This window comes from Mesoplodon mirus, assembly GCF_964341445.2.
Source record: "Mesoplodon mirus genome assembly, chromosome: 8".
NCBI classification, from domain to species: Eukaryota; Metazoa; Chordata; class Mammalia; order Artiodactyla; family Ziphiidae; genus Mesoplodon; species Mesoplodon mirus.
In genome coordinates, this window is record NC_138984.1 from 31,011,090 (window position 1) to 31,038,167 (window position 27,078).

General features: G+C 39.8%; 1 protein-coding gene across 2 annotated transcripts in view; it reads right to left on the reverse strand.

Annotated features, from left to right (window-relative positions):
- The window catches only part of PARD3B (par-3 family cell polarity regulator beta), a 1,069,130-nt gene that overhangs the window by 18,892 nt on the left and 1,023,160 nt on the right, over positions 1 to 27,078 (reverse strand). The window contains exon 23 of one of the 2 annotated variants that reach the window (XM_082629937.1): positions 20,258 to 20,295. The exons of the other annotated variant lie outside the window; for it this stretch is intronic. Within the exon in view, the coding sequence (XP_082486063.1) occupies positions 20,292 to 20,295 (4 nt within the window). The 3' untranslated portion in view covers positions 20,258 to 20,291. Of the gene's footprint in view, positions 1 to 20,257; positions 20,296 to 27,078 lie in introns of those variants that run through there. 2 annotated transcript variants of the gene reach the window in all.

The window sequence follows — 27,078 nt, forward strand, 5'->3', positions numbered from 1 at the left end:
ATTTTTCAGCAGAAACTCTGCAGGCCAGAAGGGAGTGGCATGATATATTTAAAGTAATGAAAGGGAAAACCCTACAACCAAGCATACTCTCTCCAGCAAGGCTCTCGTTCAGATTTGATTGAGAAATCAAAAGCTTTTCAGACAAGCAAAAGCTGAAAGAGTTTAGCACCACCAAACCAGTTTTACAACATATGTTAAAGGAACTTCTCTAGACAAAAAAGAAATGGCCACAAGTAGAAACAAGAAAATTATGAAATGAAAAAGCTTACCGGTAAAGGCAAACATATAGTAAAAGTAGGAAATCACCTACACACAAAGCTAGTAGGGAGGTTAAAAGACAAAAGTAGTAAAATCTGTATCCACAATAAGCAGTTAAAGGATACACAAAACAATTAGATGTAAACTATGATATCAAAAACAGTAATCATGAGGGGAGGAGAGTAAAAATACAACGTTTTTAAAATGCACTTGAAATTAAGAGATGAGCAACTTAAAACATTCATATATATATAATTATTATATATATGATTGTTTTATATTTATATATATATATATATATATATAACATAATTATATATATATATATAGTATAGTCTGAAGTCAGGGAGCCTGATTCCTTCACCTCTGCTTTTCTTTCTCAAGATTGCTTTGGCTATTTGGGGTCTTTTGTGTCTTAAAATACAAATTTTAAGATATATATATATATATATATATATATATATATTAATTAGACTGCTATACAAAAACCTCATGGTAACCGCAAACCAAATATCCATAATAGATATATACACAAAAAAGAAAAAGGAATCCAACAGAAAGAGAAACATATATTGTACGATATCACTTATATGTGGAATCTAAAAAAATGATACAAATGAACTTATTTACAAAACAGAAATAGACTCACAGACATAGAAAACAAGCTTATGGTTACCAGAGGGGAAAGTGGGGGTTAAATTAGGAGTCTGGGATTAACAGACACACTACTATATATAAAATAGATAAACAACAAGGTCTACTGTATGGCACAGGGAACTATATTCCATATCTTATAATAACCTATAATGGAAAAGAATCTGGAAAAGAATATATATGGTCTCATATATGTAAAACTGAATCACTTTGCTGTATACCCACAACTAACACACATTGTAAACTAACTATACTTCAATTTAAAAATTTAAAAAAAAAAGGAATAATAAAAAAATACGACTGAAAAAAATCAGTTAAGGGCTGTTTTTATTATGGTCCAGGAAAATAATTTTCTTTGTTTCTGTCATAAACACAATAATCTAGGAACATCTTTATGCATTTAAAAATATAGTAAAGAGAGTCTCAAATATAGTACAAAACCTTAGGGAGACAATGTCAAAGGTGAAAACCTGGTTCAATCACCAGTTTCATGTACCCGAGCTTGAGGACTGATGAACATGAGCCAGAGGTAGCAGTGAGGTCCAGTTCCCCTCTGTCACAGCGCTTCCCCATCTTTCCTCCACCTGAATACACATGACGGGTGGCTTTCATACAAGCCACACATGCCCAAGAGAGGCAGAAGCTAGGATTATGCCAGCTTCTCTACCATCTGCTATAGCTCAATGCCCTTCCCTCCCTGCCAAGAGAGAAAAGGGATTGATGTGAGTGTGGGCCACATTATTAAGGGAAAAAGTTTGAATCTGCTGTAATTTAGAAAAAGAAATTATTTTCAGCCTTCAATTCTTTAAAAATCCTTACAATATGGAGCTGATCATAATTCACCAATGGATCTCAAGGCTGAGTTTAAGAAGCACCTCTCTCTCATCCAGTGAGCTTTTAGGAGGAGGAAAGGCAGGTGAAGCTGAAGAATAACAGGAGAAAACAGCCAAGATTGAGACACATCAGTGACTAGAAGAGAGTTTGTTTTGAGAGGGGATGAGCTTCGCAGGCATAAAAATAAGGTATGTGGTAAAAAGTGTGAAAGCCATAAGGAATTTATGAGCAAAGATAAGCACATCCACCTGAGGCATAAGCACTGGCTTTCTTGCTTAAGGAAAAGCTTGCAAAGGGCAGAATCTTGTTCCTCTTAATTTCTGTAAAATACTATGTGTGCTCTTAGTAGCCAAAACAGACAGTTTCTTAACTTCCAAGGTAGGCTTTATGAGTTTCCTTTTTTGGTAATAATTGACTGTGACCAAATTTGGGGTTCAAATGGGAGAAAGCAGATGATGTAAAACTGCTGGTGCTAAGAGAGGTACTTGGACCCCTTGGCAGAAAGTCGACATCTGGCGAAGCCATATTCCTCTCAAGCACGCCACGTGCAGATTATTTAGTGGCTGAGCTGATGTTGGTGCTTTCGTCTCTGGTTCTTCTACAAATATGGGAAAGCTAAAAAACGATCAGCACACACTAATATACTTGTAGGAGCTGAGTTGCCCATGCTATGTGGACAGAGATGCTTTTAGTCTGTGTTTGGAATTCCTTCCGTGTCAGGTTTCTCATTACCAGGGCTTTATCCTTTGTCCAGGCATGAATGTGGTTGGCCAGGATTAGCAGAGCCCTTTGCAATGTATATTACATAGCTCTGATTTCTGCAGATTTTACAGAATCATAAATACAAGGATCATTTGATGGCCTGTGTTATAGAAGTGATTTCAGGGGAAAAATCCTACTTTCACCACTCACATTTCTCATAGTGTTATGAGGAGAGGGCTCTTGCTCTTATGCTAAGAACTGGAGTGGGAACAGATTTATCAGCAGATGCTTTTGGCCCTTGTTAACACCAAGGAAATGCTTGCAAAGAAAATGAAAGAGGAATGATAATGACAGAGTGCTCAGAAGACATTTCTAAAACAGTTTAAGACAGGTACCATTTTGATCACCCACATTTAATTCCTTCTTTCATGTTTTTCAACAGTGACCACAAACACAAGAATTTAGTTATTAACAAACTGCATGTGCGCTGAGGATGGGATCCTACATTGCCCTTTGGCAGATGTTATCTGGGAAATGGCCCTTAAGAATGTTTCATGCTATCAGATGGTGGGAGGTATTCTTTAAAAAGGGTCCTACTAAAATAATTTCCTTTGTGACGGGGTATGAGGTTTCTAAAATGCATGCTGAGGACAATTAGAAAGGGCAGCATGAGAGCATTCATAGAGAAAGAATCTTGTGGGAAGCCAAAACTGTTGTGAGTGGCCGCAAAAAAGTCATGAAATCCATCTGAACGATACCTGCATATAACTACCCATAGTCTTTTTAACCACGGAATAGGTTTATTTAAAGAGAATGGCAACCATAGGAAACAAATCATCATAATTTGTTAGGCCACTAAACTCATCTCTCCCTCTCTTTCTATTGTAACAGTAGTCCTGGAATTTCAATATCTAAACACTAAGGATTTCATCCAATTGTCATGAAAGAGACAACAGTTCAATTTCAAGGTCAGACTTGGAGGCCCAACTGGTTATAGAGAGTGTAGGGTCCTGAATTCTAAAGACTATTTCGCCTGCCCCTTAGAAGCACTACGCAGTTTCTTGCCCAAGGTAACTGCCTGGAGACAGGACATTCTAGGGCAAAAACATACTGTTCATGAGTGCTGCTTTGCCCTGCTCAATTTAGATTATATTTATTTTTAGAGTAATACATAAAGTTTTTGGATAAGATGTTCATGTATCTTATCCAAAGGTACTCATATTCATCATATTGCTGCCACATATTTACCTGCCCCCATTCCTCTGCTATTAATTTCTAAAGCCTGGGCCATAGGAGGATTTTGATGTAAACCACCCACAGGCTTAAATCATCAGAATTCCTCTTCACTAAGGTCAAGAACCACAGAGAAGGAGTCTTAAATACTTCCACCTTCGTGTGTGTATATTGGGAAGGCCGTCCATACCATGATTGTATTAAGGCCCGAGAGAACCCTGCCACTGCAATTCTCTACTCTGAAATTCAGGAGCAGAAATATAAATGCTTGTAAGAATGCTACTACTGTGCTTGATGAACTCAGGAACAAGCTTCAAAAGCTGAATTTAGAATTGCAAAGATTCGAAGCCTGCTGAGCACAGTGGCTTTTTCCTGAGTGCTTACAGCAGACCAGGCTCCATCTTAAGCGTTTTCTCCATATCAACATGTTTATTCCTCACAACAGAGCCTCAAGGTAGCTACTGTTATTAGCCCTGCTTTGCAGATGAGGATATGGAAGAACAGAGAGGTTAAGTAACTTGACCAAGGTCACACAGGAAGTAGCAGGGTCTAGATTCAAGCCCAGGTGGACTGACCCAGAGGCCACATGCTTGGCCATTAAGCTAGAGCGTGCAGCCTCTGATCTCTCTTGCTTCTCACCTGCTCACAATGTGCCTGTTGGCAGCAGGTGAGAGGAATCAGAGGCATTCTTCTGACTGGCTCGTGAACAGTGGGTGAGTGGGAAGCAGTTCAGTCTGGGGAGGATTAAGGAGTGTGGTTTTTGTTCAGTAGCATCTAGAGCAGGGGAGTGATGTGCATTACCTATGGGACAGCTCCCCTTGGAGGTTCCGTAGGCACCTCAAACCTTACAGGTACAAAATTAAACAATGGCTTCTCCCCAAGTCTGCTGCTCCTTCAGTGGTCTCTTCAGAGAATGACATAATCTACACAGTCAGCCATTTCTACACAGTCAGAAATCTAGATCCTCTCTGTCTTCCCCACTCCAGCCAGACACTGGGTTCTAGAAACCCCTTTTCAACTGGAATAGCAGTACTGTATCAGGGCTAACGACAGGCAGGCAAAGTTGTGGGCCAGCTTCATAACAGAGCAATTCAACAGCACAGAGGCCAGCGCACGTGAATCTGAAGGACATTGAGTTCTGTAACCATCAAGCCACTAACTCTGAAGCAATTTTGAGCACATCACACTTATTCTAAAATGAAAACATGGCATAATTTGTAAACACAGCAAGTTTAGTTCTCTTTTGGGGACCATGTGAGCATTTACATTTTGGGGGTCTCAAATTTAAATCCTGACAATTTAACTGGCTTAAGAGTTATTTTGCTTGTGCCTGAATATGAGATCTACCAAATGCCTTTTAAAAAAAAAATCAGGTTATCTTTTCTCCCAAATTTATGAGACTAAATGAGGTTTATAGATCATATTTCATAAACCTCTGGGTTCACTTTCTGCCTTAAGAAATGAGCATGTTAGTTCTAGTGTTTGATTTATAAGACAGTTGGAGGACACATGGACCAGGACCAATGAGTAAATGAGGTGTGCCGGGTTCACTTTCGGGTACGGAGGATTTGGCATCTGCACCTCCAAATACTGACTTGATCTCACCTCCAGGTAGGTTTCCTGTGTAAAGGACTTTCCTCATCCTCTCAGCAGTGACATGACGTCCCTGGTCCCACGCTCCCCTGGTGGGGGCATATCAAAGGAGGTACAGCCTGACTCCAGAGCTCCGCTCGGGGGGAGTTTGGATTTTGATCACTGAACCAGCTGCAATTCTGCTCGGGTGGCTTTTTTGGGGGGGGGGCGTTCAGCATGCGGCATGTGAGATCTTAGTTCCGCGACCAAGGATCAAACCCGCATCCCCTGCAGTGGAAGCGCGGTCTTAACCACTGGACCGCCAGGGAAATCTGTCGGGTGTATTTTGGAGATTTATATTCTAACAATCTCCCAGCCCCCTCTCTAATTTCCACCAGATAATAGATAGAAGCACTTTTGGCCTCTCTGTATAAATTCTGATGTGGAATTGAGGCACCTCATGATACTTTTCACCAAAGTGTGGAGGGTAATTCTGGGCCTTCACCTCCTGTCTGCACTCAGCAGGTTCCAAAGCCTAGGCTGGGCCTGGTGGGTACACACGAGGCTCAGCTGTCGGTCCCACTCAGCCCTCCTGTCTGGAATCCAGCTCATTATTAGGCAGAGTGCTTTGGAGATAGCATCAGCATGACAGATTCTACATAATATCACATTCTACTCAGCTTTCATTTTTGCAGATGAAATGGATTTACAGCACAAAGGTTACTGAACTGTATTGTCGAAATGATTTTTGAGAAATAATAAAAGTTATTAAGAGAGTCTCAGGTGCTGATGACTAGCTCTGAGCTCCCCCATCCTGCCTTGGTCCCTTCATCCTCTGGCTGATCATTACATGGCTGGTAAAGACTGGTGATTAATGTCATTATGAACCTTTTACTTTCAAATCCCCATTTATTGAAATTAGAGCATTCTTTGTCATTTCTCTTTCTGCTGTAATACAGCCTGACTGTCAGCCCTGTTTCTTTGGGTTCCATCCTTGCCTTTGATGCTGGTAAAATGGAGCAGCTAGCAAATCAAGGCTTATAATAGCCCATACCGACTGGAGCTATGAAATTCTTCTGCTCTCATCATTACTTTTTTTGTCTCCAATGTTTTTGTACAGTTACTGTCCTGAGCTTTTCCACAGCTCCCCTCTCATGCCCCCGCCTCCACTCCCTTTAGTGAACTAATATGTGGATCCAGAGCCACTGATGAATGCTTTTAAAAAAGACAGGAGGACAAGCTTTTATTGTGAGTTAGCTCCTTCAGATGTTACTCCTACATTTGTTCTCTAACTCCCTTATTTATTGATTTATTCCTTGAACAATTCAAAGAAAACTGTAAATTTGCCTTCTATTTCTTTGCGTGCTGCCTTGCTCTCAGCCATATTTGGTGCTGGCATATGTGCCAGTATGAAACGATGTCCCCCTGTTTTATCACATGCATTCTGTTATCAGCACGGTGGCAACCTTATTCTTAAAATCAGTCATGAAGCTGAAGCTTTAATAATTTAAATAAAAGCTTATCGTAGAAAAGCAAATATTTACAAGTATGAGTCATCTAAGTTAAATAAATTAATTAAAAGTAAATGCTGAAGTGATTTAAAACTAAAGAGCCATTACCAAATAAAACGTTATTTACCATTTGCCCCATGCCAGCTCGTTCCTAAACGTCAGGAGAGATGGGATGTTAGGCCCTCCCATTGCTTTTGTGGGCTTCGAGCTTCCAGTCCTGCCAACCTGTTCCGGAACTAGATCTCATTTGCCCATGAGAGTGGGAGGTGCTCTCAGGGTTTTAGGTGTTGAGGGATCTCAGTGTGCACCTCAGTGTAGTGGGGAGAGCATGGGACTCAGAGGCAGAAGATTGGGCTTGAAGGGAGCAAAGTATTGATACCTCGTGGAAATATGATCCAGATGACAACTTTCTTTGAGCCTCAGTGACCTCATATGAAAATGGGGATATTATGACTGCCTTTCCTCCCAGTGCAGGGTTGTGATGGAAATGAAATAAGAAAGAAGAAACAAACAAAAAAACCAATCATACTGTGGTCCTCAGTACTTGTTGAACTTGAAGTCACAATAATTTTTAAAAGAAATAAAGCTGAAAAACCATATGATCATCTCAATAGATGCAGAAAAAGCTTTTGACAAAATTCAACACCAATTTATGATAAAAACTCTCTAGAAAGTGGGCATAGAGGGAACCTACCTCAACAAAATCAAGGCCATATACGACAGGCCCACAGCAAACATCATTCTCAATGGTGAAAAACTGAAAGCATTTCCTCTAAGATCAGGAACAGACAAGGATGTCCACTCTCGCCACTATTATTCAACATAGTTTTGGAAGTCCTAGCCACAGCAGTCAGAGAAGAAAAAGAAATAAAAGGTATCCAAATTGGAAAAGAAGAAGTATAACTGTCACTGTTTGCAGATGACATGATACTATACATAGAGAATCCTAAAGATGCTACCAGAAAACTACTAGAGCTAATCAATGAATTTGGTAAAGTTGCAGGATATAAAATTAATGCACAGAAATCTCTTGCATTCCTATACACTAATGATGAAAAATCTGAAAGAGAAATTAAGGAAACACTCGCATTTACCATTGCAACAAAAAGAATAAAATACCTAGGAATAAACCTACCTAGGGAGACAAAAGACCTGTATGCAGAAAGCTATACGACACTGATGAAAGAAATTAAAGATGATACCAACAGATGGAGAGATAGACCATGTTCTTGGATTGGAAGAATCAATATTGTGAAAATGACTCTACTACCCAAAGCAATCTACGGATTCAATGCAATCCTATCAAATTACGAATGGCATTTTTTACAGAACTAGAACAAAAAATCTTAAAATTTGTATGGAGACACAAAAGACCCCAAATAGCCAAAACAGTCTTCAGGGAAAAAAACGGAGCTGGAGGAATCAGACTACCTGACTTCAGATTATACTACAAAGCTACAGTAATCAAGATAGTAAGGTACTGGCACAAAAACAGAAATATAGATCAATGGAACAGGATAGAAAGCCCAGAGATAAACCCACGCACCTATGGTCAACTAATCTATGACAAAGGAGGCAAGGATATACAATGGAGAAAAGACAGTCTCTTCAATAAGTGGCACTAGGAAAACTGGACAGCTACATGTAAAAGAATGAAATTAGAACACTCCTTAACACCATACACAAAAATAAACTCAAAATGGATTAGAGACCTAAATGTAAGACTGGACACTGTAAAACTCTTAGAGGAAAACATAGGAAGAACACTCTTTGACATAAACCACAGCAAGATCTTCTTTGATCCACCTCCTAGAGTAATGGAAATAAAAACAAAAAGAAACAAATGGGACCTAATGAAACTTAAAAGCTTTTGCACAGCAAAGGAAACCATAAACAAGACAAAAAGACAACCCTCAGAATGGGAGAAGATATTTGCAAACGAATCAATGGACAAAGGATTAATCTCCAAAATATATGAACAGCTCATGCAGCTCAATATTAAAAAAACAACCCAATCAAAAAAATGGGCAGAAGACCTAAATAGACATTTCTCCAAAGAAGACATACCGATGGCCAAGAAGCACATGAAAAGCTGCTCAACATCACTGATAATTAGAGAAATTCAAATCAAATCTACTGTGAGGTATCACCTCACACCAGTTAGAATGGGCATCATCAGAAAATCTACAAAGAACAAATGCTGGAGAGGGTGTGGAGAAAAGGGAACCCTCTTGCACTGTTGGTGGGAATATAAATTGATACAGCCACTATGGAGAACAGTATGGAGGTTCCTTAAAAAACTAAAAATAGAATTACCATATGACCCAGGAATCCCACTTCTGGGCGTATACCCAGATAAAGCCATAATTCAAAAAGACACAGGCACCCCAATGTTCATTGCAGCTCTATGTACAATATCCAGGACATGGAAGCAACCTAAATGCCCATCAACAGATGAATGGATAAAGAAGATGTGGTACATATATACAGTGGAGTATTACTCAGCCATAAAAAGGAACGAAACTGGGTCATTTGTAGAGACGTGGATGGATCTAGAGACTGTCATACAGAGTGAAGTATGTCAGAGAAAAACAAATATCATATATTAACGCATATACGTGGAACCTAGAAAAATGGTACAGAATGAAGTAAGAAAGAGAAAAATATCATATATTAACCTGGAACCTAGAAAAATGGTACGGATGACCGGTTTGCAGGGCAGAAATTAAGACACAGATGTAGAGAAACAAACGTATGGACACCAAGGGGGGAAAGCAGGGGGGGGTGGGGGTGTGATGAATTGGGAGATTGGGGTTGACATGTATACACTGATGTGTATAAAACTGATGACTGACAAGAACCTGCTGTAAAAAAATTAATTAAAAAAAAAAAGCTGGATCTTCCATGGAGTTTAAGGTGATCGTCCAAAGACCTCTAAGGAGCAAGTAAACAAATTCGTAAACAAATGGAAACTTTATGAGTGCATACTGCAGGCCGTATGCATACCATTCCACATTAGTATGTGTCAGTGTGGGAAATCCTCCAACAGAGGTTGCAACTTGTAGGCCCAATGAATGAATGAATGAATGAATGGATGAATATATATCTTCATATATATATATAATATATATATATATTATGTATATATATAGGCTCACCTGGTATTTAAAAAAATTTCAACTAGTTGCTGACATTTGAACATTGAGGGCTTTCACATAAAAAGTCAGCTTTCCTGTTTTTCTTTAAACTGGGGTCTTGGCTTCATTTAAAACCGCAATCATCTGGAGCTGCCCCTGGAGGCAGGGAGAAGCCCTCCTTAGGCTCTACTCTTTCTGCTTCTCTCCTTGACAGTTCCCACCTGCCCCCATAGTTATCTGGGTTTTCAGCCCCTGCCCCATGGGAATAAGTCTCACCATCTAGATTTCTGCATCATCGCATCCAGTTTGCATTTGTATGTTATCCAAATTCCCCACTTTAAAGAGTGAAAGTGCTCTGGGAGGTTGACTAAAATTTCTATCACTATGCCTGGTCCACCCTTCAATCTTTAAAAATAAATTCTCCATCAATACCTCTGTGCTAGAGAGAGCTGCGGTATGGAGAAGGGACCTGGATAGGGACTGCAAAGACTGGGTCATATCCCGGGGGGTTCAGACAAGTCGTGTCACTTTCTCAGGCCTTATCTTCAACTCTGTAAAATGAATAGGTGGCCCCCAGTGAGTCATCGGGGGTTACAGTTACATGACCCTTCCAGGAAACCACATGGGCTCCAGTCAAAATTGACCTCAAGTCACATTGCTGCATTTCAGCTTGGCCTCTGCAACATTGACCCTGGCTGGACTTCTCCGCTTATCTCTGCCTTGGTTTCTCCATCTGTAAAGTAATATGTGCTTTTCTTCTCACAAGAGAGAATGCAATGATATGGGTGAAAGCATTATTGGAGGAAAGTTGGGGTAAAAGGAATCCAAGATCTGATATTACTCTTGTATCTCAGTGGTTGCAATTATGAAGGGAAACTTGCCTAATGGGATTTCTGGATCAGAATTTGCACTCCCCATTGAGAGGCATGATGCAGAAATTTTTCTGGCCAATAAGGTGATACTGTGCAAGTTTTATTCCAGCCCTCGTCAGAGTAATACCAAACCTCAGTTAAAAGGTAGGTATGTCTCACTTCAGAAAAACTGCACTCTGATTTACCTCCTTGCCCTGTGCATTTTATGAGGAATGTATGTAGTTAACTGTTATCAGGTAGTTAAGCAGTTTGATGAGGTGTGAACTAGCCCTTTAATTGTTTTATTTACTACATACTTATTCTTCCCTAACATCCCATTGGGGAATTCTCTACTTAGTTGATTAATTTAAGTGAGGTTTAGTGAACTACAGTTTGGTAAAACCAGAAGCTGAAAAATACCCATTGGAGTTTGGGCAATTTTACAGGCATTTGTAAGTGTGGAACACACTCAACTGAGGTTAAAAAGAGTATCAACAACAACAATAAATGGATTAAAATGCTAATTACCTTCATCACCACCATTAAAAAATAATAACATGGAAAATCAAGATGGGGAAAAATAACTAAATTTAAGTCTACTTCTCTGGGTGCTGTTTCTGGTTGAAAGAAATGGCTTCAGGAGAACGTTTCATTTGTCAGGGAAAGGCAATCAGAATTGCTTTTAGAAGCCAAGTGTTTACTTAAAAAATTATCTTCTTATCTTTCCTCTGTAGTTCTAAATCTGGACGGACAAAACTGGATGTTAACCTAGCCCAGAGGGCCATCTTACTCCTTGGTTGGTGACAGTGCTAAATGAACCCCTAAATATCAAGCCCTTCCAAAGAGGTATGAGCCCCAAAGTCTGTCCCTGAGGATCTTACTACCTATCTGGGGAGACAAAGAAAGAGGTGAAAGACAAGCTAGGGCACATATGTTCAATGCTGAGTAAGTGCCATGGGATACTTGCTATAGCTAAGGGTTCTGATGAGGGGGTGCATTAAGGGAATCTTGAAGAAAAAGTTGGATGTGGGCAAGCAAAGAGAAGGGGACAGTGAGAGATGATGACCCTATAAATGAGGCAGTTGAAAAATTGCAGGATACTGGGTAGAAAAGTTCAGAGGCCAAGAAAGTGTTCTTGTTTTAAAGTGTCAAAACTTCCTGTCCCAGATACCATTTCTTGCTGATCCCCTATTTCTGAACCAGATGCCCTTCTTAGGAACTTATTGAGAAATATCAGTAATGTTAGAAAATTAAGTCATGATTGGTTTAAATTTATATAAGATCATGGAAAGTCTTTAGCATAATGCAGACTTTATGCTTGCATAGGAAAAAGTTCTGGCTCTATGGAATTGCTAACCACTATATTTAATTACCTGTTTTCTTATTTGTCCCCAATAAACTATGAACTTCCTAATAGTAAGGACTATTGCTGAGTTCACTGTTGATTTCCCAGGGCCTGGTACATGGTAGGCACTCAATACAATATTTATTAAATGAATGCTATCTGAGATTCCTTGTGTGGAAGAAAGGGTCCTCTTTAAATGGAGCGGGACTTTTACTTGCCGACTGAGAAAAAAGAAATATGCTCATCTGAGTTTCAGCCTCAGACCTTTCTCCCCCAGCAACTGGCATCTGCTTGTTGCCTAGTGACCAAGCTCCCATCTCAGACACTGGCTAAATGAGTTTCTGTTGTGATGGTCGGCTCAGCTACTCTATGGTAAACAAGAATATTGGGCTTGGAGTCAAAACTCCTGGGTTCAAGTTCCAGCTCTGCCACTGGCTTTGAGTGAGGAATTTCCATGTTCATTTTCATCACTTAAAAGTGGGGATTATAATGCCAAGCTCATGGGGTTGTTGGGAGAAGATTAGAGACGTATGGAAAAGCACTGTGTAACCAACAAAGCCCTAATCAGTTACAAGATATTATTAGTATTAGTATTACCTGTCCATTTTGTCCAGGCTTGAGGTTCTGCCCTACCCATTAAAATCCTATGAGGAATGAGGTTACCCCTGAAATCTTAATGTCCAAGCCTGCGTGCCTTCATTTGCTGCTGGACCTTCCTGATGCTAATAGAACCTTTGCCTTTGGTCTTTTACAAGGTTCCCTCTCAGGCTGTGCTCCTCTCTGCCTGTTGGGATCTTGGATTTTTGTCCAGACTCGATGGACTTCCTTGCCTCTGATGGCCTCCATCACCAGGCCTCCTCTCTTACCTCCTTCTGCTGGGCCTCTCCTGATCCATTCTTCTACCTCCAGGGACGCCTGTGTTCAGGTCTCAGCCAGCTTTAAGCTGAGCCATCCTAACCATCCACACAGACCCTGCTATGAGCATCAAGGGATGAAATCGCAGAAGAGTTAGCAAAAATAGTGCTGGGTTTCCACTTAATGGATGTGTGACTTTGGGAACATTCTTATCCTCTATATATTGTCTCCATTTTTCTCATCTGTAAAATTGCAATAGTAATGGTTACCTGCCTAACTGGGTAGCTAGGAGTGTTAAGTTAGAATGCCTGTAAAGCAGCAGTCCCCAACCTTTTTGGCACAAGGGACCAGTTTCATGGAAGACAATTTTGCCACGGACCAGGGATGGGGGGATGGTTTGGGGATGATTCAAGTGCATTACATTTATTGTGCCCTTTATTTCTATTATTATTATTACATTGTAATATATAATGAAATAATTATACAACTCACCAGAATCAGTGGGAGCCCTGAGTTTGTCTTCACTTGCCACTCACTGATAGGGTTTTGATATGAGTCTGCAAGCAATTGATTTATTATGGTCACCGTGCAGTCAAACCTCTCTGCTAATGATAATCTGTATTTGCAGCCACTCGCCAGCGCTAGCTTCACAGCCTCAGCTCCGCCTCAGATCATCAGGCATTAGATTCTCATAAGGAGCGCACAACCTGGATCCCTCACATGCGCAGTTCACAGTAGGGTTCACACTCCTGTGAGAATCTAATGCCGCCACTGATCTTACAGGAGGCGGAGCTCAGGCAGTAATGTGAGTGATGGGGAGCGGCTGTAAATACAGATGAAGCTTCGCTCACTAGCCCACTGCTCACCTCCTGCTGTGCGACCTGCTTTCCCAGGTTGGGGACCCCTGCTGTAAAGCACTTAGCACAGTGCCTGGGCATGGTAAGTGAGTGATAAAGATTGGCTTTTTAAATTATTATTTTTATCCCTGCGCCAACTTTTTAGTGTTTACTCCTGATTCCATAATGTCTTACATGCTTTTCTCAGTCTTCCATATATTCAAATATGTCCAGAGGCCTTTTTTTTCTCTAAAAATCTTCTTCCTTCAGAGGGAGATGAGGTAAGTTATCACCACTTTCCTAAAATTTATGGACTATGTTAATAAAAAATTTATACAAAATACACTGAGATGTACACTCTCTCTAAACAGTTGTTCTTTTTTTGTGTAGTACTGGTTATATTCTTTATGTCTAATTGCCACTTATTAGTGTGTCCATACTGAGGCCACCTCTTGAGGAATTGCTAGAAAACTTGGATTTGGGATTGTTTATGTTCTCAGAGACAAATACGGTTGTGTGGGCAGCTATAAAGTAAGTTACAGATGCATGCATAGAACTCAGAGGAATTTGGGAAGCAGCCAAAAGACCATCAAAGAGTCATAATATCCCACATCTCTTTGTCCTTTCCTTTTATATTGGACTATCTGGATGGATGAAATAATGGATTATATACTTGAGGAAGCATTCTTTTATATATATATATATATATATATATATATATATATATATATGTATATATATATATATATATATATTTGAATCACTTTGCTGTACACCTGAAACATTGTAGACCAACTAGACTTCAATTTTTTTAATTTTATTTTTTTATACAGCAGGTTCTTATTAGTTATCCATTTTAAACATATTAGTGTATATATGTCAATCCCAATCTCCCAATTCATCACACCACCACCACCACCCCCCGCCATGTTCCCCACTTGGTGTCCATATATTTGTTCTCTACATCTGTGTCTGAATTTCTGCCCTGCAGAGCAGTTCATCTGTACCATTTTTCTAGGTTCCACATATATGCATTAATATATGATATTTGTTTTTCTCTTTCTGACTTACTTCACTCTGTATGACAGTCTCTAGGTCCATCCACATCTCTACAAATGACCCAATTTCGTTCCTTTTATGGCTGAGTAATATTCCATTGTATATATGTACCACATCTTCTTTACCCACTCATCTGTCGATGGACACTTAGGTTGGACACTTCCAGGTCATGGACACTTCCATGACCTGGCTATTGTAAACAGTGCTGCAATGAACATTGGGGTGCATGTGTCTTCTTGAATTATGGTTTTCTCTGGATACATATGCCCAGTAGTGGGATTGCTGTGTCATATGGTAATTCTATTCTTAGTTTTTTAAGGAAACTCCATACTGTTCTCCATAGTGGCTGTATCAATTTACATTCCCACCAGCAGTGCAGGAGGGTTCCCTTTTCTCCACACCCTCTCCAGCATTTGTTGTTTTTAGATTTTCTGATGATGCCCATTCTATCTGGTGTGAGGTGATACCTCATTATAGTTTTGATTTGTATTTCTCTAATAATTAGCGATGTTGAGCAGCTTTTCATGTGCTTCTTGGCCATCTGTATGTCTTCTTTGGAGAAATGTCTATTTAGGTGTTCTGCCCATTTTTTGATTGGGTTGCTTGTTTTTCTTTTAATATTGAGCTGCATGAGCTGTTCATATATTTTGGAGATTAATCCTTTGTCCGTTGATTCCTTTGCAAATATTTCCTCCCATTCTGAGGGTTGTCTTTTTGTCTTGTTTGTAGTTTCCTTTGCTTTGCAAAAGCTTTTAAGTTTCATTAGGTCCCATTTGTTTATTTTTGTTTTTATTTCCATTACTCTAGGAGGTGGATCAAAGAAGATCTTGCTGTGATTTATGTCAAAGAGTGTTCTTCCTATGTTTTCCTCTAAGAGTTTTACAGTGTCTGGTCTTACATTTAGGTCTCTAATCCATTTTGAGTTTATTTTTGTGTATGGTGTTAGAGAGTATTCTAATTTCATTCTTTTACATGTAGCTGTCCAGTTTTCCCAGCACCACTTATTGAAGAGACTGTCTTTTCTCCATTGTATATCCTTGCCGCCTTTGACATAGATGAGTTGACCATATGTGCGTGGGTTTATCTCTGGGCTTTCTATCCTGTTCCATTGATCTATATTTCTGTTTTTGTGCCAGTACCTTACTATCTTGATTACTGTAGTTTTGTAGTATAATCTGAAGTCAGGTAGTCTGATTCCTCCAGCTCCGTTATTTTCCCTGAAGACTGCTTTGGCTATTCGGGGTTCTTTGTATCTCCATACAAATTTTAAGATTTTTTATTCTAGTTCTGTAAAAAATGCCATTCCTAATTTGATAGGGTTTGCATTGAATCTGTAGATTGCTTTGGGTAGTATAGTCATTTTCACAATATTGATTCTTCCAATCCAAGAACATGGTCTATCTCTCCATCTGTTGGTATCATCTTTAATTTCTTTCATCGGTGTCTTATAGTTTTCTGCATACAGGTCTTTTGTCTCCCTAGGTAGGTTTATTCCTAGGTGTTTTATTCTTTTTGTTGCAATGGTAAATGGGAGTGTTTCCTTAATTAATTTCTCTTTCAGATTTTTCATCATTAGTATATAGGAATGCAAGAGATTTCTGGGCATTAATTTTGTATCCTGCAACTTTGCCAAATTCATTGATTAGCTCTAGTAGTTTTCTGGTAGCATCTTTAGGATTCTCTTTGTATAGTATCATGTCATCTGCAAACAGTGACAGCTTTACTTCTTCTTTTCCAATTTGGAGTCCTTTTATTTCTTTTTCTTCTCTGATGGCCATGGCTAAGACTTCCAAAACTATGTTGAATAGTAGTGGTGAAAGTGGACATCCTTGTCTTGTTCCTGATCTTAGAGGAAATGCTTTCAGTTTTTCACCATTGAGAATGATGTTTGCTGTGGGTTTGTCATATATGGCCTTTATTCTGTTGAGGTAGGTTCCCTCTATGCCCACTTTCTGGAGAGTTTTTATCATAAATGGGTGTTGAATTTTGTCAAAACCTTTTTCTGCATCTATTGAGATGATCATATGGTTTTTATTCTTCAATTTGTTAATATGGTGTATCACATTGATTTGTGAATATTGAAGAATCCTTGCATCCCTGGGATAAATCCCACTTGATCATGGTGTATGATCCTTTTAATGTGTTGTTGGATTCTGTTTGCTAGTAGTTTGTTGTGGATTTTTACATCTATATTCATCAGTGATATTGGTCTGTAACTTTCTTTTTGTGTAGTATCTTTGTCTGGTTTTGGTATCAGGGTGATGGTGGCTTCATAGAATGAGTTTGGGAGTGTTCTTTCCTCTGCAATTTTTTGGAAGAGTTTGAGAAGGATGGGTGTTAGCTCTTCTCTAAATGTTTGATAGAATTCACCTGTGAAGCCCTCTGGTCCTGGACTTTTGTTTGTTGGAAGATTTTAAATCACAGTTTCAATTTCATTACTTGTGATTGGTCTGTTCATATTTTCTGTTTCTTCCTGGTTCAGTCTTGGAAGGTTATACCTTTCTAAGAATTTGTCCATTTCTTCCAGGTTGTCCATTTTATTGGCATAGAGTTGCTTGTAATAGTCTCTTAGGATTCTTGAAACCTGTGGGTCAGATGACAGTCAGACCCAGAAGTAGAAAACAGCTTGGTCTGATTAGTTTTTAGGGGTTTAGCATTCATTCTACCTTTTATAAGTGCGTGACAGGAGCTTCTACTTTTTTCTTTCATGCTCGATTCTATCTTTCCTTCTTCCTTGTCATCAGAGTTGGAACAGTGGAAGGTTGCTGTTCTTGTTGCCTAGCATCTGTCCCATCCTATCCTGGTGATAATATTCTGTCCTTCTGGGAATCATTCCATGCCCCCTCTCATTCCCCGTGCTTCAGGTGGAGTGAGTCTACCCAGGACTCCAGAGACGGCATGTGACCCAGACCTGTCCATCAGAACACTCCACCCCCTGGACACGGTGATCGTCTATGTTTAAGTACATAACTCAATCACAGCAACCTGAGACAATTCTAGGCCTTTTGTTGGATATGTTGAAATGAGAGAATCCCTCTTTTGCTGGAGTGGTTCAGATGATAAGAAATAAGCCTGGTGATGTGGGCAACCATCTCTACCCCAGGGTGGAAAACTGTGCCTGAGAACAGAGCCAACACAGAAGAAAGCAGAGTCAAGAGATGGGGAGAAGGAAGCCAATTCCTGATGGCATTCTCTGCGTTCCATCTAAAGATAAGTCTACCTTTGGACTTCTTTTCAGTTATATTTGCCAGGAGATTTTTTTTCTGTATTGGATATAGAAACATATCTGAATAATACAGAGGGAGACTAATAATGCTTACCTATTATTTGTGTGTGGAGGAGGGTACCTAATGGGATGAACACAAGTCTACAGGATAACATGCTTAGAAAGGGCAGATTGCCATTCACCTGGGAGAGAAAAGCTTCATCGTAGCTCATGTCGCCTCAGCCTGTCACAATTCCCAGCATCTCCACAGTGGAGAAGGTGAAAAGCAAAAGGCCTAGAATACTTCCCTCATTAAACTGTGATGAAAAAGGATGTTGGGTGGGGAAAGAGAAGAGGCATGAAGTATGGGAGAGTGCCTGATGGATTTCTGGTCCTTGACAAACTTCCTTTAGGCTTAGATGCCTATGCCTATAACTAACTTCCATAACTACACATGCAATTATGTTAGCTTATCTCTGAGGAAGTGAATAACCCCAAACTCTAGTCCTCTAGCAATTGTCCAATGGGAGTATGTAAATAATTAGCAATTAGTTATATAAATGTAAACCATGCCAGGGAAATTCCTGCCTGCTCAGACCCAAGGGTGTAAATAAAGAGCAAGATACCAAAATAACTTTCCCATGGTACTCATGTCTTCCAGCCTCCTCTTCCAGCCACAGAAACAGACAGCCTTTGTCAGCTCCTCATCTCTGTCTGTGTCTCTGTCCATATAAACTACTGGAGATGGGACTGCCTCTGGAGTTGCTTTGGGAAAGGAGGTCTGGAGAGCCTGACTTTCGTGAGATTGCAATCTTAGGGAATACTGATTTTATATGATGTTTATTTGAATGGCAAGCAGGTGATTCCACTGCCTAAGAACATGGAAACTTGTTTCTCAAGAGCAGCACAAGGCAGCCTGACTTGCTTGGGCTTTCTCCTGTGCTTTTGAAAGTGTGGTAAGTATGAGCCAGGGCATCCTAGGGGATGGTCTCTGAGAGTTGGAGTTTGCCAAGGACCAGCAATGGCCACAGAAATCGAAGACTTCTCAAGAGCTTGAGCGCCCATGACTTGACCTGGGAGTCCAGATAAAGGACCACTCTTTTCCTCCTTTCCTTCCTTTCCTTTCCCTTCCTTCCTTCCTTTTTCAAATTTACTGAGGTTTAATTTACGTACAAGAAATGTGTCCATGAGGTTTTACAAGTGTGTACATCTGAACCACCACCAGAATCAAGGGTATGGCTGATTCTTTATTTTACTTCGTTCAGCTGCCTCTTTTTCTTACCAACTCTTAAACTGAGCATTCCACAACTCCACAGAAGACACAAAGAAAATCCCACTCTTGAAAATTTCATTACTTGCCTGGAAAAACTCCAATCACTTATGTTTTATAAAAATTGCTGAATGTATTAAAAAAATCAAGGTCTGGATGGATAACAAAAATGAGAAATTTGAGTTTTGAAAAGAATTCTCTGGGATGGATATACAAACTATTCAAAATTAAAACTTGGAAAAAAACATGCCATGTCCTCTCAAATCAATCACAATGGTTCTTTTGCTTTATGCATTTCTGTTAGCAGAAAAGTTTGAGTGATTAACTACAACTTATTAAAAAATAATTTGCTTTCAATGAAAGAATTCTCAGAACTCAATGAGAAAGCCCAGAAAACTTAATACAAATAAAATTTTCGCTTAAACTAAAAATGATTGAAAATAGAGAACTGTCCTTCCTGACCCCTTCGCAGTGAAATGTCTGCAATTTTTTCCCCTCAGTTGCAAATTCCTTCCTGTGTTTTTGCCTTTTTTTTTTCCTGCCTTAAAACTTAGTTGAATGCCTACTGTGTGCCAGATACTATGCAGGGCTGCGGATACAGTGGTGATGGGCAAGACCCTGACCTTAAGGAATCTATAGACTTTGCTTTCTATCTCATAAATCCACTCCCATTCTCATTCCACTTCTAGTGGTTCTGTTGCTCTTTGCAAAGCATGACTATAAATGGGAAACTGGGAAAAGAGAGGGGAGCAGAAAAAGGAAAAAAAAAAGTAGCCTAGTAACTATTTTTCATTTGATAAAGACCAACAATTCTACTTATTCTCCCACCATTTGTCATGACTGACTGGGGTTCATGGTAGAAAAAGATTCTATAATAAAAATCCAAATCAATGAAAAGCAAAAAAACCCAATGAGAATAACCCAGTACCTGTGTGTTCGCCTAAAACACAGAATTCTCCCTCAGCAGCTTTATCTGCATTAGGAAAAGAAAAAGCCACAGAGAGAAATTAAAGTCAATGCCAAAACAATGAGATACCAGAAACTTCCAATAATTACTGAATTTTTTACATGTCAGAAATTTGGAGAAGAGAATAAACTGCTTCTGATGGCCATGTTATTGTTATTCAGAGCATTGGCACAGTGGATTATTAAATATAGATAGCGTGATAGTCAACCACCAAATCTAAATCTGATATATTCCAGTGCTGATTGTGAATCCTTTTCAATTAAGTAGCTTCTTTATGAAAACACTAAAAGTAAAACCAAATCTACACCACAGATACAACTGTGGTTTATAAGGAAATGAAAACAATTCATAAGAACAGACATTTACTTCTTGACCAGTGACTTCTGTGATTTTCCATGATGCAATGGCTCATTCAGAAACCACTGCTGGCTCTTTCAGACCTGTGATTTTCATATTAGCATTTTAGACTCCACAGGGCACCTGAGAGTAATGTAGGTCTTCTGTCCATTGTGGTTGTGAATGTGGCTTCTGAAACACACCAATGGGAGGTTTTCTTCTTGAGACCAAAGAATGAAAGTGGATGTGTTGGCATAGAAGCTCACTGCTCTTCGCTTCTTAGAAGAAAGGCTCAAGAAATTTACAATGTAGGTTGTTGTTATCAAAAATTTGAAATAGACAAAGGGCATAGCCTTACAACTGCCACCATATACTTGGTTCTTTCTTAGGATTTCCATCTCTCTGCTTACATTTCCCATCTGTTCTTATGTACCATCTACTTTATCCATTATAGCCCTTAGCATTTGAATCATCATTATTTTAAGTTCCTGGTATGATAATTCCAACATCCCTGCCTCATGGTCCTGATGCTTGCTCTGACAAGGTGCCCCTGGGGTTTATAACTCTCAGTTGTCCCCCCTGAGCCTCCAATAATTCACCAGTTACAGGTCAGGTTTTCCTAGCCCAGTGCTGCTTCCTGCAGCCGCTCCACTCCTGACTCGGCTCTAGTAAGCAGATACTCCCTGTATTTGCCTGTCTGTCTCTCCAATCTTTGGGCAGCAGTTTGCCCTGTGTCCTCACCTCTCTTTTGGCTCCAAAAAGAGCTACTGATTTTTCAGTCTGTTTAGATCTTTACTTGTTAGGACAATGTGGTGACTTCCAAGCTGCTTACATTTGGAACCAGAAACCGGAAATCTCCATCATGTACTTGGGGTAGCAAAGTTTGCAACTTGTGAAAATTCTTTTCTTCTTTTTTTTTTCAGAATAAGAAAGTACAGGGGCACTTGGCCCAGACTGAGAACTTGCAAATCCCATTTTACAACAGAAAACTATCACCCCATGGTATTTCACTCCCTCCAGTGCTAAATTATGTCCAGTAACTGAGCAGCAAATAAGCGGCGATGAGTCAAGTGGAGAAAAATTTTGAATTAAAATTTATAAAACTGTGAAATCCAAATCATTTTTATCTTTACAACAAACTCCTAGAAAAATTAAAAAATTTCACGTATATCTCAAGGCTCTGTATAAGGAAGGTTAATGATAGGAAACAACATTTTCTACTGTGCCCTTAAAATAAAGAATAATCATATGGGATGAACTATCTGAGATGAAGACAATTCTTCAATAACCTCTCACCAACCCTCTTTGGATATTATGCAACAAGAGAGAAAATCATAATGGAATAATAGCCTTCCACATAAAAGAACTATGCTAAGTTGACATTAGGTTGAGCCGCAGTCCAGTCGAAATTAAAGAAGTTCTGAGCTGAGCCCGTCAGAGTTTCTAAAAGAGCACAATTAGTGTTTGTTTTCAGACTGTCATCTTCATATTCAGCCTGCGGTAACTTGAACTGAGAATTGGCTTTTTATGGAGATTTATTACAGTAGCATTGCCATTCAAGAATAGGCAGCTATCATCATAAATAAAGAGCAGATACAAAGGGATGTGATGATTCAAGACACAGAGAGAATTTGTCGAGGTGGGTAAATCGTGAACTTATATTGCAAATAAATGCACACTACTAAAGCAATCTCTCATTAGCAGAAAGTCTTTTTCTGCCCTGGAAAGACCAAGTCAGGCTGCTGACTTGGATTTCCTACTCTGTCCAAGGAATCCTTGGTCTTCCTAGAGCTCAGAAACCAATGCCTGGTCTCTCCATTTTATTGTGCACATAGACTGCTTTGATGGAGAAAAGGTGTGGATTTCCTTGAACACTGAATCTGCTGTGGCCTGAGGGTTGACACTTACGATCAACAGTGCTGATTAGGCTTGCTTTCTGCGAGAGACCACAAAGCTACTGCAATCTAGTACAGAGCCCTCCTGAAAGATGAGGGGAGAGAGCCAGCAGATTCCTCATTCCCATACTTGCCCTAAAAGTTGAAGAGGCAGGGCCTTCGTGTCTCTCCACATTTCCTGTGGACACTGAAGTCTGTGCCAGTGAACGTGTTTCCATGTCTCGCTTTGTTGTTTCAGCTGCTACGAGAGCTGGGGATATCAATTACTCCTTGCCTGGAGATGCTGACCTGCACAACAGCTCCAGGCTTCGAGGCCGGCCTCCCCCTTCTCTAACTGCCCTGCGTTTCAATAAGTGCCTGCCTGCCGGAGTCTTCCTGAGGCCACTACTTCGGCCTTCCCATACCCACTAAATGATGCATTAGGTTGAATTAACCCTTTAAACACTACTATTTACCAAAGGGTCCCTGGGGATTCCCACACACTCCATCATTTTTAGCCATTATAAACAGCCAGGCCCAGCAGGGCGGAATCCTCTTTAAGGTTACTCAGGTTGACAACATGGGTTTTGTTAGTTCCAATTTACTTAAAAGCTCAAGACAGCATTTACTTTGTGAGATGGGGCATATGCATTTTCATTTCCCAGCCTATGCATTCCAAATATGCATCTCGCCATAAACACCAAAGTGGGCATTCCACAGAAAGACTGAACAAGGAAGGAGTGGTCACACCTAGGCTGTGGGGTTATGCAGGATCTATTTTCATGCCTCCATTATCCAGGCCTCCTTTTTGGTTGTTGCCATTTTCTGCCTATAATCAGCTGTGTGCACAATGAGTGGTGCCTGCCAAATGGCCATTTGTGGGCTCAATTAGACACCTGTGCCTTCAAACAAGTTGCAAGCACCTAATTGTGTCTGCATGTAGCCACTTGTGGGTGCAATTATCCAGAAATCCAGGTGTGCCTGGTATTATGCACAATTTAAAGGGCAGGATAAAAAGTGTTTTCCAAAAAAAGAAAACTCAGGTTGAACACGTACCCTTCAGACTTTAAGGAGGTGGTTCAGCAGAAGCTCTGTATTTATGGAGACTCTCCATTTTAGGGCCTACAGCAGCATTGCCCAACAGAAAAGAATGCATTCCACCTATATAATTTACAATTTCCTAATAGCCACATTGAGAAGTAAAATAGAATAGGTAAAATGAACTTTAATAATTTATTTTATTTAACCTAATTATCTGAAATACTATTATTTCAACACATAATCAATGTAAAAATAATTAATGAGCTATTTTACAGTTTTTGGAGATGGTTGTACTAAATTTTTGGAGCTTGGTGTGTGTTTTACACTTAAAACACATCACAACTCAGGCTAGTCACATTTTAAGTACTTGATGATCACATGTGGTATTGGCTACCATATTGGAAAGTGTAGGTCTACAAAGAGTTGTTTTCAATTGTGATTAAATGCTTGGGGATTTTAACCTTTAGGCACTTTCCTGAATATTTACACAATCAGATTCCAAAGAAAGAACATCTGAAAAGGCTGTTTAGTGTCTTAAGCTTGTCGTTGGTTAACATGGCTCTTCATAATAGGAATTGCCAGTAAGATAAAGAAAACCGTTGAATATCTGCCCCTCCCTCTGTGTTTCACGAGGAACACGTTGGGACTAGGCTTGGAAGTGACAGCACAAGCTGTGTAGACAGAAGTAGAAGAGGGGTAGCTAGAATAGGAAGGGAGGTGAAAATAGGGCACTTAGGACAGGAAAAGGCAATGGACCCAAGATTGTGGCAGGTCTGCACTATCCTTTGCTATACATCTAAATGGTTGTTCCAATTTATCCAGATAAGTATGGCTTTAAGATAATTTTAACAAAGTATGATTCATCTTGCTTGCATTTGGGGATCACTGAACTAAAATTTGATAAGAAACTCAAGAAGTTACCTTTGTTTAACAATAAAATGGAGAAATAATGGTACTTATTTGTGGTGAGAATTAAATGAGTTAATACATGTAAAGCAGTCCAAACAGTGCCTACACATAAGTAGTCAATGAATATCAGTTGCTATCACCATCCTCCTCACCACCAGTATCATGAAATTAATTCTCAAGCCATTCCAGAATAGTACACATCTATCATACACACACATATACATATATATATATACACATATATGTGTATATACATATATACATACACATGTATATACATATAGAGCTTTGGAGAAGGGAGATGACTTACTTCTCCTTTGTATATGGATTCCAAAATCTCCCAATCCCTTCAGTCGTCACTGCCATGAACTCAGATACACCCTCCAAGTGCAGAACTCAAATGTGAACATTTCTGATTCTCTCATCATTCCTAGTGGACTTCAAGCTCATGACATAGGCATTGGCCTGAGGATTGTTTAAACAAACGCTCAAAGCCACTTGTAATGCTCTAACTTTCATTTCACAAAAAGAATCCATGGTGTGCATTTTCTTTCTGGTATAAATACCCCCTGAATCAAGAACAACCACTTTCATACATTTATGTAACACGTATATTTTATGCAACTAGCTTATACATTTACATACCTACACCAACAACCCACCTCCCCATCACCCCCTGCCATCCAGTAACCAATTCTTTATTCCGTTCCTGACTACCCTGAGAGTACCTGTTCAACAGCCCAGCTGTCCTGGGTTCTGTGCCTTCTTCACCAGCTGTCTCAAGGCACTGCTGGTTAAATTATTTCTTCCTCATCCCTTCTTTCTTTCGTCCCCTGCATCAGCCAGCCAGAGAATCGAGCATGCCCAGTTTTCCTCTGGGTGCCACTAATAAACACTCTGGTTAATTTCAAGAACGGCCGTACCACCTCCTTTAATAGATCCCAACCTCCTCCTCCTCCCCTCCTGCTCTTCCCCAGACACCTCAAGAAAAACTTTCCTTGTTTCCCTTAGTTCCTTCCATTTGCCAAAAGCATTTAAGGAAAAGGCAAGAATCTAGACTAGTCTACAGAATTTTCTAGGGAAAAAAAATCCCGAAGGCAGCAAAGCCATCAACCTGGAGAGTGGCCGGATGCCTCCCCCAGAACCTCAACAACAGCTTCCAGCTACTTCCTCATCCTTCTCTGATTGAACCTGCTTTTTCTCAAGCACCAGTATTAAAACAGATGAAACAGGATTTCTTATTCAATTTTATATTTTTCTGCTTTAATTACCAGCATTGTAATGGTATTCTTCAAAGTAATGTTTTTTCATTCTGTTTCCTTTCATTACTTCTCATTTTTGTGTTCAGGCTCCAGTGTGACTCCAGAAGGCAAGAGGGTATGAGTTATTCTGAGTCCATTATCTGTAGAAAACACTCACTCTGGGGTAGGTGGGTCAACCTCCCACAGCAGTAATATTTTAAAAATGATTTTCAGGTGGACAGCACTTCAATTATGTAACAGGCTAAATAGGGTTGTACGGCTGCTAGCCTGGCAACCTGCTCACTGGACAGAGCATCCTTTCTATGAAAAATGGACTTCAAGTTCCAGGACACTTGATTTATACACAGACTGTAGAAACAACTTATCTGAGATTGAGGACTGACTGCATGAGGGATGGATCTGGGCTGGCTCAGCTGTGTCTTCTCATCTAGTTATTTCTAAGTGGCAGCCAGAAAGGAAGACAGCAAGACCAGGACCCACATGTGGGGGCCAGGACACAGCCAGGCTCTGTGGAGTAGCTCTAAACCCAGTCCACAAAAGCCACCTCACAGTGAGTGATGTGCCTGAAAACTGGAGTTATGTCTTCTTCCATCAACTTTGTCTTCTAAAAAAATTAAATTAAAATTTTTAGATTGTTTCAGGTGTCTTTAACTGAAAATATTAGTTAATTCTCAACCCTATTCAAATGCTTGAAATGTGAGCCCTTTCTCATTTTAAGATACACATTTCCAACAGTATCCAGGCATTTTACACACAAATTGCAATCAAAACTTATAGGCAACTTTCAGCATGAAATAGAATCATTTAGAGTTAAACCTGTCATGATAATTCTAAAGAAGGCTACTATAATTATTGTCAAATCACAAAGAGTAGCTTTTTTCCGAGGAACTTTACTGTCTATGCCTTCCCATGATTCAACAAATGACGAATGGGATGACCATCTGTGGAATCACTGAAAAATAGGAAGGTTTTAAATCTTTCTTATGTGACTATCATTAACAGATCCATTTGTGTTCAAAGTTCCACTCTTTGTGATTAATTCTTTTACTAACTCCAGCCATGTAGAGTGAGACATTTAAAGGCCCCTTTTTTAGACACTGAAACTTATTCTTTGAATAAAATTTTGAAAATAGGCATTAGCATAGCTTTGGTACCAAATCTGAGATGGACGTCATTGATGCATGTTCTCAGCTCACCCTCTGGTTGTGGACCTTTAGTCCCCGCTTGAAGCAATATCAACACGCCCTCTTGTTACAGTGTCACCACACACATGTCACCCCCATTATTACAGATGTCAAGAAAGAGACAGGAGGAGAAGCCTGTTTTATTATGGCCATGAATGATAGCGGGAGATTGGACCTTCCAGG